Genomic DNA, 14739 nt, shown 5'->3' with positions numbered 1-14739 from the left:
ACAGCAGGTTGACCCCTCCACCCCCCAACCCCCACCTACTCCTCCCCAGCCCCTTCCCACCTTCCAGGGCCTCCTCTGGCCAAGTCCCTGGCTGATATGAGGGAAGGCTCCCAGGAACAGGAGAGCAAGGTGGAGAGGAACTTTGAATCCTGTGTCCAGGAGCCTCACATTCTAGCTGAGTTCCCCATTGTGCAGGGCTGGAGGGCTTCCACCCCTCCTTACCAGCCCATAGGGCGGCATCCCTACAGCGGGAACCTTCCACTACTGCACGGGAGCAAGCAGAAAGTCTCATGGGGAGTGGGGCTGGAGGCTACAGCTGCAGGGTAATATTCCTAGCACCCAAACATCAGAAATGTGAGGCTGTTCCCCGGGTCCCAGCCATAGGCTCCCCCTAAGTTCAGGCCCAAGGGAGAGCTAGAGGCAGTACCTTAGCATGCTAGGGGGCTGGGACTCCCCTAGAGGAGAATTCCCAGGGGCCTTCAGGGCTGGAACCTGCTTCTGCCAGGCCTCTCTAGACCCCTGGTCTCCTGGAGAGTATCACCTCCCCTTCCCAGCAGCCTCCAGGGCTAGGGCAGAAGTTGAGAGCAGGCACAGCCAGTCTCTTGTGAGGCCTGCCTTCTCCTGATAGACCTAGAAGTCCCCTTTGTCCCCTAGATCCTTCAGGAGAATATATAGAAAAGGAAGGGGCAGAGGGAGAGTCCTAGACCTCAGAGATGGTAGCCAGATTGGGGCTGAAAGACAGGGTACTGCCCGGTAAGGCCAGGAGTTATACAACCCAGCTACTCTAGACAGAAGATGCCCTTCCCACTTGGGGACAGAAGCCACAGGCTTGACCTCTGGGCATCCCCCTGAAAGGACTTTCAGGTACACGAGCTCCTGGCAGAGCTGAGTTCCCTAAAGCATCCTGGTTGGGCATCAGCTGGTCTTCTGCTTCTGGAGCTGTGGTTGGGGGTACAGAGGGCACTTGGGCCAGCCAGGAGGTCTCTAGAGAAATCCCAGGAACACCTGCTCCAGGCTGTGAGTTTAGGGAGGAAGGTGGGATCTGAAGCAGCCCTGCAGAGGCCTCCCCACCCACCTCCCTCAGCGCAGGGGGATCCCAGCTACGGGGGCTCTCTCCGGGCACTGCAACCACACGCTGGCCTCTTGCCTTGGAGCCACTGGGGTCGGGGCTCCCAGATTGTGCCAACAATGCCTTCAGAAGCTGCTGCAGGTATGGTCTAGAGGCAGGAGTAGGGCTCCTAGCATCGCTGGGGGGCTGGAACCCTGAAGCAGGAAAGACAGGAAGTTATGTGCCAGAATCACAGAAGGAAAATGTGTGGCCCAGCTATAGAAAGCTGGAGCCATCTTCAGTTTTATTCACAGGTCTAGCTCAGCTCAGAACCTGCCACACCCCTGCTAGGACCTAAATTCTCAATTCCCACTTAAAGGTCTACTGAACCATCCCTTTCCCTCCCCTCTTGGCTCATGAGTCGCCACCAGAAAGTCAGGCCCCAGGGGTCTTCCATGACCTCCTGCCCATACCCCAAGCTGCTGATGGTCAACTCACCAGATAGTTGAGGGCTGATAGCACTGCGGCCCTCACTAGCCCAATACTTCCTAGGACCCTCCGTACTGAGCAACACCATGCCTCTCACCCCGCATTTGACGCCTCCTACAGAACTTCTCCCACATGTGCAACCCCCTCCATCACCATCAGGCACATGCATTCAGGAGGACGGGTCCTCCTTGCTCTTCACTGCCACTCCTGGGCCATGGCTGTTGCTGTTCCTTTGTAGAACTCCTCTTCCTAAGCCTAGGTTATCTGGCCAGGCCCCTCCACCCTCTCGGTGCTGCCTCTCACCCCTGTCACACCTGCCCATGCACCAAAGGCTTCACGAGGAACCCAGTCTTCCATCAACAGACACTGACTGTATCAGAGCTGACATGCTGCAACCAGAGACTCTTCTCCCTTTTCGTCGCATTGACCTCAGCTCATTCCCTCCCCCAGACCTGGGCAATACCAGAAACCACCACTGCAGAAGTCTCAGTGCCTGGTAGCCCACTCCTGTACATCCAGCCCACTTGTTTAAATATCACACCTCTGCAGCCCCACTGAGCTCATGGACCCCAAGGTCTTCCTGCTCTACCACCTTTTCACTTCTAGACCATTCTCTGCACCTGACTCGGGCACTACAATTATTATCAATTATTATTATTATTACAATTATTATCAATTATTACAATTATAAATTGTAGTGATATTACAATTATCACTACAATTATTCCTCAAGTACCTTCCTCTGTCACACCCGCCCACAAAACCCCAGTCCTGAAGAACCAAGTTGCTAACCTATGCCATGCCTCCACCTGGCTGCCAGCTGCCCCAGCACCACCCACAGCCCCACAGGGGATCTCTAACTGGTTTCTTCTGCTGCCTAGTCAGCAGCATCACACCTTTCCCTTCACATCCATCCCCCCTCTCCCCAACCTCTAGGCTAGTGACTTCATGTCATGCTTTGTGGCCAAAGTCCTCCAAAGCCCATGCATCTGCACATCAAGATCCACATGCAAAGTTAGGTCTGCTCCTGTCTTCCTTCTCATTAGGTCCAAGGAAGCTCAGATATATTCTTGGAGACCTATCCACCAAGAGCAGCCCCTACCTAAATGTTTTAGATATTCTTCCCTCCACCCTCTGAATCCATCCTTTTTCCTTTTTCAATGGGTCATCATCTCAGCATCCAAACATACTTGAATGTCTACCATCATTATAAACCTTCTCTTGACCCACAGCCCCTTCCAGCCACCTCCCAATTCCATTACTCATGGTAGTTACCCACAAGGCTCTTGCCACATCTATTATTTTTAACTAAAAAAATAAAAAAGCATATAATATTTGATAGTATGTATGGGAAAGAACAGCATAGGAAATGGTGCTTAGAACTACTGGATAGTCCCACGCAAAAGATTTAGGATTAAATCTTCATGACTTTGGGTTAGGCAAAGGCTACTTAGTTAGGATAGCAAAGGCACTGTTAAAGGATGGAGAAGTTAGACCCCCGTTGAAATTAAAAAGGTCAGTATTCAAAGGACACCATCAACCTATAGAGAGAAAGTTTGATAAGGGACGTGTATCTAGAATACACAAAGAAATCCTATAACTCAGCAACAGACAACCCAACCCAAATGAAAAACATGCAAGAAGATTTAAACAGATTTCTTGAGGATATACAGATGACCAATAAGCATAAAGAGATCATTAGGGAAATGCAAATCAAAACAAGATATCACTTCATTCCCACTTAAGATGGATATAATCTGAAGAATAGATAATAGCAAGTGTTGGCAAGGGCATGGAGAAATTTGAACCCTCATACACTGCCCATGGGAGTGAAAAATGATGCAGCCAATTTGGAAAACAATCTGGAATTTAAGTCTGGAGTTACCATAGGACACAGCGATCTACTCCTAAGTGTATATCCAAAGGAGAAGACCTGTTCACATCAAGCCTTGTATATGAACATTCATAATAGCATTAATCATGATACCCAAAAAGGAGAAATAAACCAAATATCTTTCAACAAACATGTCCTATCCATACAATGGAGTGTCATTTGACAATAAAAGAACAAGGACTCATACAAGCTACAATACGGATGAGCCTTGAAAAATGCTAAGTAAGAAGCCAGTCACAAAAGGTCATGTATTGTAGGATTCCATTTACATGAAATTTCCAGAATAGGCAAACCTAGAGAGACAGAATGTAAATGGACGGTTACCTAGAGCTGGGGTTGGGGGGTGCACATGCAAGATGACCTAAGTGACGGAATATACACACTTCAACTTTAGAAGTTGCTGTTACCAAAGCAGTCATAGCAATTTAAACTCTTGTCAGGATATGAACATGATCATTATTCCATAATTCTTTTCTAGTATTTGGTGTTGTCAAGTTTGTAAACTTCTGCCATTTAAGGGGTGTAAAATGATAAGATTGTGGTCTTCATCTGCATTTCCTGAATTATGAATGAGGTTGAATATCTTGTGTTTACTTCTCATTTGGTTTCTTCTGTAAGATACTCATTAGGTCTCTTGCCTGTTTTTCTACTTTGTACTTCCAGGTTTTTTTATTATGCATATTATATAATATATATTATGTATTTTGGATACAACTAGCTATGGGTTACAAAAGTTCTCTTCTGATTTGTAACTTGTATTTTCATGGTCTTTTGATAAATAGTTATTAATATTAATGTTAACAACTATTAAAATATAGTATATTTCCAATTTTTTCATTTGCTTTTGTCTTAAGAAATTCTTACCTATCCTATGGTCCTGAAGATATTTTACTATGTTTTTTCCTAAACGTTTTTCTATTTATATGTAAGCCTTCTATATATCTGAAATGTATTTGTACATGAGGAGTTGGGTTTTTGTTTTTTTTTTTTTTTTTTTTTTTTTTTAAAGATAACTAGAGGCATTTAACAGCTAGTCTATTCTTTCCCTAATGATCATCAATGCTCCTTTATCAAAATTCCACCTCTTAGTAGGATTCATTTATGGACTTTCCATTGTTTTAATGGGCAGTTGTCTGTCCTTGCACCAGTGCTATGCATTTATAGAGCCATTTTATATACTATCATTTCAAGCCTACGTATATATATTTTATATGGGTTATGTTTCTATAAATGTATTTTATAAACTACATATCTTGATATCTGCTAGGACAAGTCCCTCTATTTTTTTTTCCCCCCAGAGTAGCTTGGCTATTATCTGCCTTTTGTGTTTTTATATAAATGTTTTTAATCACTTTGTCAAGATTGCCAAAAATCTTCTTGGGATTTTCAATGGGAATTGATTGAATCTATAGATCAGAATTGAGAGTTTTACATGGTCTTTCTATTAATGAACAGGATACATGTCTCTATGTATTTAGGAATCTAAGAATCTTTAAGGTTAATTTTTCATAGGGCAGCCCTGGTGATGCAGCGGTTTATCGCCGCCTGCAGCCCGGGGTGTGATCCTGGAGATCAGGGATGGAGTCCTTCCTGCATGGAGCCCGCTTCTCCCTCTGCCTGTGTCTCTGCCCTCTCTCTCTCTCGCTCTCTCTGACTGAATAAATAAATAAATCTTAAAAAAAAAAAAAAAAAAGAACTTTTTATATAACTTCTGTCAGTTTGATTCCTTGGGACATTATTACTATTATAATGGGTTTTTAAAAATTGATTTCCAACTATTGATATAGTCAATATAGAAGTTATAGTTCTATACATCTTATTTTTTTAAGATTTTATTGGAGGGGGAGGGGGGAGGGGGAGGGGGAGGGGGAGGGGGAGGAGCAGGCTCCATGCAGAAAGCCCGATGTGGAACTCGATCCCGGGACTCCAGGATCATGCCCTGAGCCAAACGCAGACCCTCAACCGCTGAGCCACCCAAGCTTCCCTATACATCTACCTTTTAGAATTCTTATTGCTGGGGCACCCTGGGTGGCTCAGTTGAGCATCCCACTCTCGGTTTCAGCTAAGGTTCTGATCTTGGGGTCATGGTATCAACCCCCACATCAGGCTCAGCGAGAAGTCTGCTTGAGATTCATTCTCTCTCTCTGCCTCTCCCCTCCCAAATAAGTCTTTAAAGAATGAGATAAAATTCACATTGCTTATTTGTTGCTTTCAATGTAGATAACCATCATCTATGAGTAGTGAGTTTTTGCCTCCTTCCCAATCCTCAGAATTATTTCTCTTGCCATATTACCATGGCTAAGACCTTCACTGAACAGCTGGGACAATAGTGGAAAAGCTTTTGATCCCGATTTTAGCAGTTTAACATTAAGTGATTTTTGCTCTGGGTTTTTGGTAGACCCCCACGTTAAAGTTAAGAAAGTGACCTCTACTCCTATTTAGAGTTTTTAATCATAAACGAGAATTTTCAAATGCTTTTTCTACATCTCCTGCAGTAAACCCCTGATGATTTTGCCCTGCTCACCTCTGCAACCTCAGTTCTACTTCTTCATCCTTATCGACACCACTTCAACATAGGAGCCTGCTCTAGATTCCTCCCATCACTCTGCCCACCCCATCACTCACCTCTCCCATGGGTGCCTTGACCACTTGGATTGCAGTCATAAAGCTTGAGTACTCGTGTGATGTCCGAGGTGCTCAGGTTCCATCGCTGGCCAATATGGACATTGGAAGCCCAGAGCGGTGTAATGGTGGGCAGCCCACGCCGGCTGAAGGCAAGCCTGAAACCCAGCAGGTGGGGACCAGAGTCCAGATCACACTGGGGGCTGGCAGGGCAGTGAAGGAAGGAAGAAAAGGAGAGGGGACCCTCACCTCCCATAGTGCATCACTGACGAGTAGTCATAGGGCACTAACATGTTGCTGCTCCGAGATTTGATGAAGTTGATTTCAAAGCCTGGGAGAGAAAAAAACCAACCCACAAAATTTAGTGATTGGGGAAGAGGGCAGGGAGAATGAGGAGTGATCAGGGACCTCCAGCAATCTGTAACCTATTGAGCTGAGGGGTCCAAATCATAGCCAGATGTGTCCCCCCACCCCAACCAAGTACTAGTCCCTGGTCCCCATCTCCTTTGTGCCTTCACTGCCTACTCTTCCTCTCTCCAGGAAGGATCCAGACCTCCACTAGCTGATGTGGAAGCACAGGAACCCCATGGCTTCCTAAAGAGTTCACTCTACTTGTTCCACTCAAGCTTATCTGTCTGCAACTATCTTTGTAGAACCTATACTTTCCACCAAGTCACACACTACTCGGGGTCTTCAATGTCCCCTGCCCGCGAGATAAAGTACCGACCCTTCAATCCAGCGTTAGAGACCCATTAGCCCATCACCTGCCATTGAACTCCCACTCCCTAGCAGCAAGCCACCTTGTTCCTCTGACCAACACACCCACTTCCCAGGTTTGAGTTCAACACTTCTCTACTGGCCAGGACACCCACTTTTTCCCCCATCACTAGGATCCCCTAGGCCTGGGAGGGACAAGACTCCCTCCCTCAGCTGCTCTCCTGCCTTTCACAATGAGCCTCAAACGACAGATACACCTTCTGTATTTACTCCAACCTTCCCAGGCCCAGCCAGCCTCTTCCACACCTGCCTCTAGAGAATTATTAATCCTTTCTATTAAAAGCCCCTAAGATATTAAACTGTTTTAAACAGGCAACATATTCATCTGGTTCAAAAGTCAAAAACTGTTGATCTATAATAAGCCTCCCACTCTATCCCCCTTCTGAGTTCCCACCCCCCACACACGAATTATGGTTATTAGTTTGTATATCTTAGCAATTTGTTCTGTACATAACTAATACCGATGTATTCTCATTTTTCTTCATTCTTAATGGGGGAAATTGCTTAAGAAAACCATTTCAGTTTATGAGTGCTATTGGTTTTCTAATTCATTAATTTCTGTCTTTAACTTTATTCTCTCCTGCTTTACTTCTTGAAGATTGAAATGCTTAATTTTTTTTGTTTTATTGATATAAGTATTTTAGTCTACACATTTTCCCTGAGGGTTGTGTTAGCTGGGAACCATTGGTCCTAGTATGTTGGGTTTGTTTTTGTTTTTGTTTTAAGAATTCCTGTAATTCTTTAACCCTGGAACTAGAAGAAAAGATTGTTTTTTAAAACTCCTAAGTAGAAGACTGTTTTGGTTATTTTTATTTTATATCACAATCAAAACATTTGAATTAACTTTTTCAAATTTGAAGTTTTTCTATCATATGGTATGTTTTCCCAAGTATTCCAGGAGCACTTGGAAGGATTATAGTCTTTATTTTCAGGGTATAGTCACTATTATCACCCCTTTCCTTAGGCTAATTTCAAATCTCAAGTTTCATCCCTTGTCTCATTATAAGGTGCTAGCTAAGTCCCCCCAACAAGACACCCTTTCTCCGGGGCCCCATGCATGCTAGTCTCTTGAGTACCTTCCCCCATCCACTTCACCTGGCTCACCCACAACAGCAGCAGAGGTGCTCACGCCAGGAGCTCTCTGCTTACAGGAAGCCTTCCAAACCTTCCCCTTTACCCTCACATTCCCCCAGACCAAACTCCTGATCACCTATCTCCTCTGCTTCCCTCCTTCATGAGCCAATTGTCTCTATTCTCACCTCTTGACTCTGGCTGTCCCCCCACAAGGGAGAGATCCCACCATTACGGAGATCAGATGCCCAGCACTCCGTGCCACACCTAGCACACAGTTCCTGCTCACTGGCATCCAACACAGTGGCCCACTCCACAAGCCAGCGTCAGCTCTGCTACAGCCCACCTTTCAAGGATGTGGTCTCCCCACACTTCCTGTCCCATATGCCCATCAGTGCTCATCTCACAAGGACTGAGCCCCTGCTCTGCTGTCCTCAGCCTCTAGGATCAGACACTTGGCATACACAGCCTACTACTTCTAGAGCTCCTGTCTCGGCTCAACCTTTGCCGCTGGAACACAGCCCCTGCCCCACCCCCACACAGCTATGTCTGGCACATGCAGGACTGCTAGTTGAATACACAGTGAACAAGCATAAAAGGATACCACTAACTCCATCCTCAGGTAACTGGCTGTGTTTGTGAAAAAAAGAGGTGGCACAAAGCAATATAGTGATGCCCTAGCTCAGGCAGGACTATGGGCAGACAGATGGAAGGCTTGGAGCCCAGAGCAGTAGTATCTGGACCACCTCCAGGTCTCCAGAGAAGCAGGAGCCCCACCTGCCCCCATGGTAGACAGGTAGGTGGTGGGAAAGCTATATAACCTCTTTGGAAGGGGCCTGCAATTCAGGCCTGGCCTATGTCCTCTACCCCCAGGATCCCAGGGTCAGTTTGTGCTGTACACGATTTGGCTTACCTGGGATGATCTCATTCCAGTTGATACGAATGTACTGGTCCCGATCAGCCCGTGAGTGCTCATGCCAGAAGCCCAGCACATGCATGAGTTCATGCAAGACAATGCCTGGGCCTCTCTGGAGACAGGTAGGTGCCAAGGATACCACCTGCATCCCTCCACTGCGTCCCACACTGGAGAAACACCTGCAGGGCCACAAGGGAGCAATGAGTAGGCACCAGCCCCAAGATTCAGAGCATACCTAGGCCCTTCTCACTCTCCCCGCCCTCCCCACCCCCCTCCCCGCCCCAGTCCCAGGATGAATGAGCACCAACAGGTAGTCCCTATCCTGCGTGCTGGTCCCAGGCTTGCAGTTCCCAAGTCTATTCACTGCCATCCATGAAATAGGTGTCTTGGAATCCCATTCCCAGCCTGGGGTGCAAGAAGATGTAGGAATAGGGAGGAGCACCAATGATGGTATAGCAGCTCATTGAATGAACATCCCCATGCAAGGGTCCCCAAGTCAAAGCTTTCACACAGGATCTTAGGTCCCTAACAAGCTAGAAAATGGGTGTTTCCATCATCCCCATTTCACTGACAAGGCAGGAGAGCCTCAGAAGTTAAGGCACTTGCCCAGTGTCGGTGTAAGGCACCTGCCCTACAGGACCCAGATCCAAGGCCAAGTGGGTCCCAGAAAAGTCACACCCATTCACCAGACCACGAAGTCCCCTCAGAGAAGGGTTTTTGTGAGGAGGGTCAAGCACCTCATGTTCCCGTCCCTCTCCACCCTAGGTCCAGCTCACACCCGGCAAACCACTCAGTGGGCAGGGTGGCTTTGGACCTAGGAAGACAGGCCCAGAAACAGGTTTTCAACAATGGCTTCGGTAAATCCAGGCTGAACTCCAAAGAAAGAACTCCCCCACTGTGTGACCATGCCCAAGCATGCATACACATGCCCAGGAACACTTACCCAGACATGGGGATAATGGAAATGAAGTCTCTCTGGCCCTCGTAGGCGACAAACCTGATGCACGTCAAGCGCTCAAACTCTGCAAATGCCTTCAGGAGGACCTCACGGCTGGGTTTATCTGGGAAGGTGACATCCTGGCTGATCCTCCAGCAGAGACCCCAAAGCCCTATGACCCCTCGGAAGGCCACATGCAGGATAGGAATGGAACCTCCAGTCACTCTTCCAAGATAGAATGTCAAGAAAGGGCAGCCTGGGTGTCACAGGAGGAGGGGGGGGTGGTAACAGGGGAAGCTGGGTCCCAGACAGGCCCTGTGCAACCTTGGGTGGGTCCCTTCCTCTGGAAGCAGAGGCAATAGTCTTTTTTTTTTTTCTTTTTAAATTTATTTATTCATGATAGTCCCACGGAGAGAGAGAGAGAGAGAGAGAGAGAGAGAGAGAGAGAGAGGGGCAGAGACACAGGCAGAGGGAGAAGCAGGCTCCAAGCACCGGGAGCCCGATGTGGGATTCGATCCCGGGTCTCTAGGATCGCGCCCTGGGCCAAAGGCAGGCGCCAAACCGCTGTGCCACCCAGGGATCCCGGCAATAGTCCTTATATGTACCCCCAACAGCTCTTCCAGGCTTTTAGCCCTCCTAGCCCCCCGGGGCCCTCGGGAATAAAGGCTTCTTGTGGAAGGGCTCTTTGGTGGTGAAGGTAACTAGAGGCAGAGGAGAGAAGACCAGAGAGGAGCCCAGACTACAGAGGGGAGTAGAGGCTGGCCCGCAGCTCCCAGGACTGAGCGCACATGCCCACTCACCATACTTGCTGGAGAGCAGGAAGGGGACCTCTACAACCTCCCCGTTCTTAGGCCACTTGTTGCTGGTAGTGGAAAACAGCCGGAAGGGACTCTGAAGAGAGAGGACGGCTCAGGGACCCCTGGGCACAGGCCAGCCAAGCTTCCTGCCCCCCAGAGGTGCCACATCTCAGGCCACAAGAACCCTAAAGATGTGAGAAGCAGGACGCAGGTATGGGGCGGGGGTGGGGGTGGGGGGACAGATGGGTGGGATATCCAGGCCTGCTAGGAGAGTCAGGATACACAGCAGGACCATTTGTTCTACAGAAGAAAACTAACTTATTCTGTCAAAGGGAACAAAACATTTGTTCCTAGAGAGGCTGACAGGAGCACCAGCTGGTAGTGGGGGGTGGGGTGGGGTGCTGGTTCAGAAAAGCTCAGAGCTCCAGCAGCAGCCCCATCCTTCCTGAAACACAGCAGTCAGCCAAGCATCCCTGAATGTCCAAAGACCAGGAAGGGTCCTTGTAACGCTGATGTTAGGGCGACGCTCCTGGCCTTAGCAACTCCTTTTTCAACTCTTCTGCCAACCAAAAAACCCTTCGAAGCAGAGGCTTTATGGCACCCCAGTGGGTCCTGCCCCACTGGCTACCACGGGTTTTACTGGATTCTGCTCTTACTCCTTTGTCCTCACTGGGTGACCAAGAACAGGGCCTTGCTCCACCCACCACCCCCAGCCCAGCCCCTGGCTCTTCACCCCAGCCTCATGCTGCGCCATCAGTGGGCCACCTCCAAACAGCAGGATGGTCTTGCTCTCACCAGGTAGCTGTCCTGTTCAGGAAGATATTTCTGCCACACAGTGTCTTAAAAGATGGCCCTGTTCTCCTGAACACAGTGCATTCTTGTCTCCCTGGCAAGTCACCCCAATTCCCATCAGCCTTCTCCCTTTCTGACTCTACCCCTCACTTCCCACCAGGACGGGGCCCCTGCATTACTTCCCCAGACCATGGCTACCACCCCCAGTGTTCACCACCACCACTTCCCCACAGCCCCACCAGCCTCTCTGCCAGTCTGTGCTCAGCTCTTCATTCCAATACTTTCTGAGCACCTCCCCTGGACAGAGTACTGCTGGATCTTGAAGGCTCAAACTCCCTCCTTCAGGAAGCCCTCCCAGGCTGACTGCCATACCACTGCAGATGTTACCTTCCCTCCCATTCAGTCTGGCTAATTCCTTCTAGAATATTCACCATGACTTTAGCAAAAAGCTAAAGCTCTCTCAAGCTACAAGCCACAGAGATCGATTCCTCACATATCCCGCTCCCATGACACCAGAGGCTACACTCAAAGGCCTCTCATGCTATCTGTGAAATTATTCACATCCTTCTGTGTACATGCTCACACTCACTGGCCGAAGGATATCCCCCTCGAGGAGGAAGCTGCTTTCTGGAGTTTCCTCTGGGATGAGCCCTAGAAAGGGAGGGATGTGGGTAAGCCCATCCCCCCCAGAATCCAGACTCTAGGGACAGGCCCAGAGTCTATCCTTCCTGACTCTGAAGCTGGAACTTCCTTGGGCCTGGAGGCTGTGTGACCTCAGGCAAGTCACACGGCCCCTCAGAGTCTCCAGTCCACAAACATGCATGAGGCTTCTCAGCCCAATCACAGCTCTCTTGCTAGAGCACAGTCCGTGGCTCCTCTAACCCATGCAAATCCAGTCCCAATTTTTCCCTTTACATTGGAGTCTCTCTGCTAATCAGGATCGGCCTTTTCTTCCAACTATCCCCTAGGTCATCCCCGCCTCCCCACTCTGGGAACATACCCTGGGCTCTCCTGTCCTTCCTCACCACCATCCTCCATCTAATTCCTACCTATCTGTGTGGTATTCGGGGCCCTCACAGTGACAGGTGACCAATTCCAGCTTGCACCACCACAGAAGGGCAGGGTCTGCTCCCACGAGCCTGGCCCTCTGGCTCTCCCCACTAACCCCCACCCCATGCCAGCATACCTCTACTGTTCTCTCCAGCCTCCATCTCTGCCACAGCTGGCAGCCCTTCTCCACAGCCTCGCTACTAAGAGGTCAGCCCTACGAGGAACCCTAGAAAAGGGTCTGGCCCTGAAGGTACATTAGGTTGGGCTCCCTAGATGCAGAGCCTAAACAGGGAAGTACCTGCGAGTGATTTATTGAGGGGGTGCTGGGGAAGTGGGGAAGACCCAGGCTCTGCTGGACTGCAGCCTCAGCCAGATCCCCCAGGAGCTCTGGACCCCAGATGGCACCAGACTTGTTCCACACTAAGGCAGTCCCTGTGGGTCGCCCTGGCAGGGGAGGGTAGCTTCCAGGGATCCCAGCAGGCCAAGGGCCCTCAGCTGTGAGGCCCTAGCAGCCAGCATTCCTGGCAGCTGCGGGTGGCCTATGCTTCCCCATAAAGGGCACCGTGGAGAGCTCTTGGGCCTCCCACAGCCCCGCCGGGGTATCCTCCGTGGTGCTGAAAAGTCAGTGCGGGAGAGCCTCAGACGGCTTCTAGCACCTCTGGACCAGTCACAGTCACCGAAAGGTAGCACACTGCCCTGCCCCGCTCCCCAGTGCTGGGGCTCCCAGAGAAAGGGCAGAACTACGTGTGGGGAGATCCTCATCCCTCCAGGCAAGGTCACCCCTTAGTCCCCCTAACACTTCAGCTCCAGCCCCCCCAAATTCCAGTCTCCCCCCCTCCGCCCCCCACAGCTTCATCCCGGGTTATCTATACATTCTCTATCTTCAGCTGAGATCCCCACTCAGGGAGGCTTGGGGCCTCGTGCTGCTTGGTCTACCCCCCCCCCCCAGCTCACACCCTCACACCTGCACACAATCCTGCCCCAGGTGGCTGCCATCTTTTCACACAATCCACTAATGACTTAGCTCAACACCACCTGAAGCAGCCCAAAGACCCATACTTCTATCAGGCCAGTTTTTAAAACCTAAGCTTTTCTCACTTCTGATAAAAGTAACAATCCAGTAGGGAGGATACAGAAATATGCACTTTTTAAGCATTGCCCACAGAGGGCGCCTGGGTGGCTCAGTTAAGCATCTGCCTTGGGCTCAGGTCCTGATCCCAGGGTCCTGGGATGGAGCCCCACATTGGGCTCCCTGCTCGGTAGGGAGCCTGCTTCTCCCTTTCCTTCTGCCCTTCCTCCCCGCTTATGCTCATTCTCTCTCACTCTCAAATAAATAAATAAAATCTTAAGAAAAAAAAAAAACAACAACAGTTGTCCATAGAACTAAGAACTGCTAACCCAGTAAACTGGCACATTTCCAGCTTGTTCTGCTCATCTGCATGTTCGGCATGGTCCTCACCACACTACAGGGACAATTTCAGAGCCCCTCCACCCCACAAGAAGACACAGTGACCTCACCTTGGTTAATCGCAGGGATGTCCTTGTCCCAGGACGTCTGGGTCTCCTCCTCAGGGTTGAGGTCCTCTGAGAAGCTGGTTCCACATGCTTCTGGGGAGCTAGAGACTGAGGGTGCTCCTAGGATCAGACCTGGCCCAGATAGGTGCATACACATGAGGCCCAAAGTGCCCTCATTAGTGAGAGAGGACAACAGGACATGGGGGAGGGGGGAGCCAGGCCCTTGACAAAGGCAGCTCTCCAGAAAGTAGCCTGGCCTCCCCTCAGTCCCAGATGGTGACAACACCTAGACAACTTTAAGGAAGGAGCTCCTTTAAGCGGACCAACATTGGGTTCTAAAAAGCAGCCCCAGGCCTGAGTAGCTAGCTGTGTGTATGAGATAGGGAGGGGAGCAGAAGGGAGGCAGGGAGAGGCCCCGGATGACAACACTGAAGGTGGTACAGGTAGCCTGGACCCTGTCCTGTGCCTCCCCTCTTAGCCCGAGCCTCTAGAAAACAGACTCGGGCTGGGCAAGCCTGGCACGCCAGCAGAACAAGGACATCCGGAGCACCACAGGGGCCACCTCCTGCCAGACGCCGCCGTAGGCTTTCAGGGTCTTCAGGAGGCCTCCCCTGGGCGCCCCTCGGAACTGGTTTCTGGGAACATCCGCAGCCCATTCTCTGAGCTATTCAGATCAATTCAGATCCCTGCGGGCTCCAGCCACACCCTGCTCGCCTCTACCCACAGGCACTTGGCGTGGGCTGGAGCCAAAACTCGAGAAGAGAAAGACAAAGCACCCGACTTACCCGGCAAACAGAGCAGACCCATCACCCAAGGCCAGAGGCCTCCCAT

General features: G+C 49.9%; 1 protein-coding gene across 1 annotated transcript; it reads right to left on the bottom strand.

The window, feature by feature from the left end:
• Positions 1 to 14739, bottom strand: ASTL (astacin like metalloendopeptidase). The gene is made up of 9 exons (XM_025454024.3): positions 14694 to 14739; positions 13912 to 14040; positions 11933 to 11994; positions 10555 to 10645; positions 9761 to 9878; positions 8815 to 8996; positions 6303 to 6384; positions 6057 to 6211; positions 1 to 1263 (listed from the first exon to the last, which is right to left on the bottom strand). Exons 1-9 carry the CDS (start codon positions 14737 to 14739, stop codon positions 785 to 787), a joined length of 1344 nt encoding a protein of 447 aa, XP_025309809.2. The 3' UTR covers positions 1 to 784.

Source organism: Canis lupus, chromosome 17 (assembly GCF_003254725.2).
Source record: "Canis lupus dingo isolate Sandy chromosome 17, ASM325472v2, whole genome shotgun sequence".
Lineage (NCBI taxonomy): Eukaryota > Metazoa > Chordata > Mammalia > Carnivora > Canidae > Canis > Canis lupus.
Note: the sequence above shows the minus strand (reverse complement) of the source record. Positions and strands in the feature narration are given on the sequence as shown.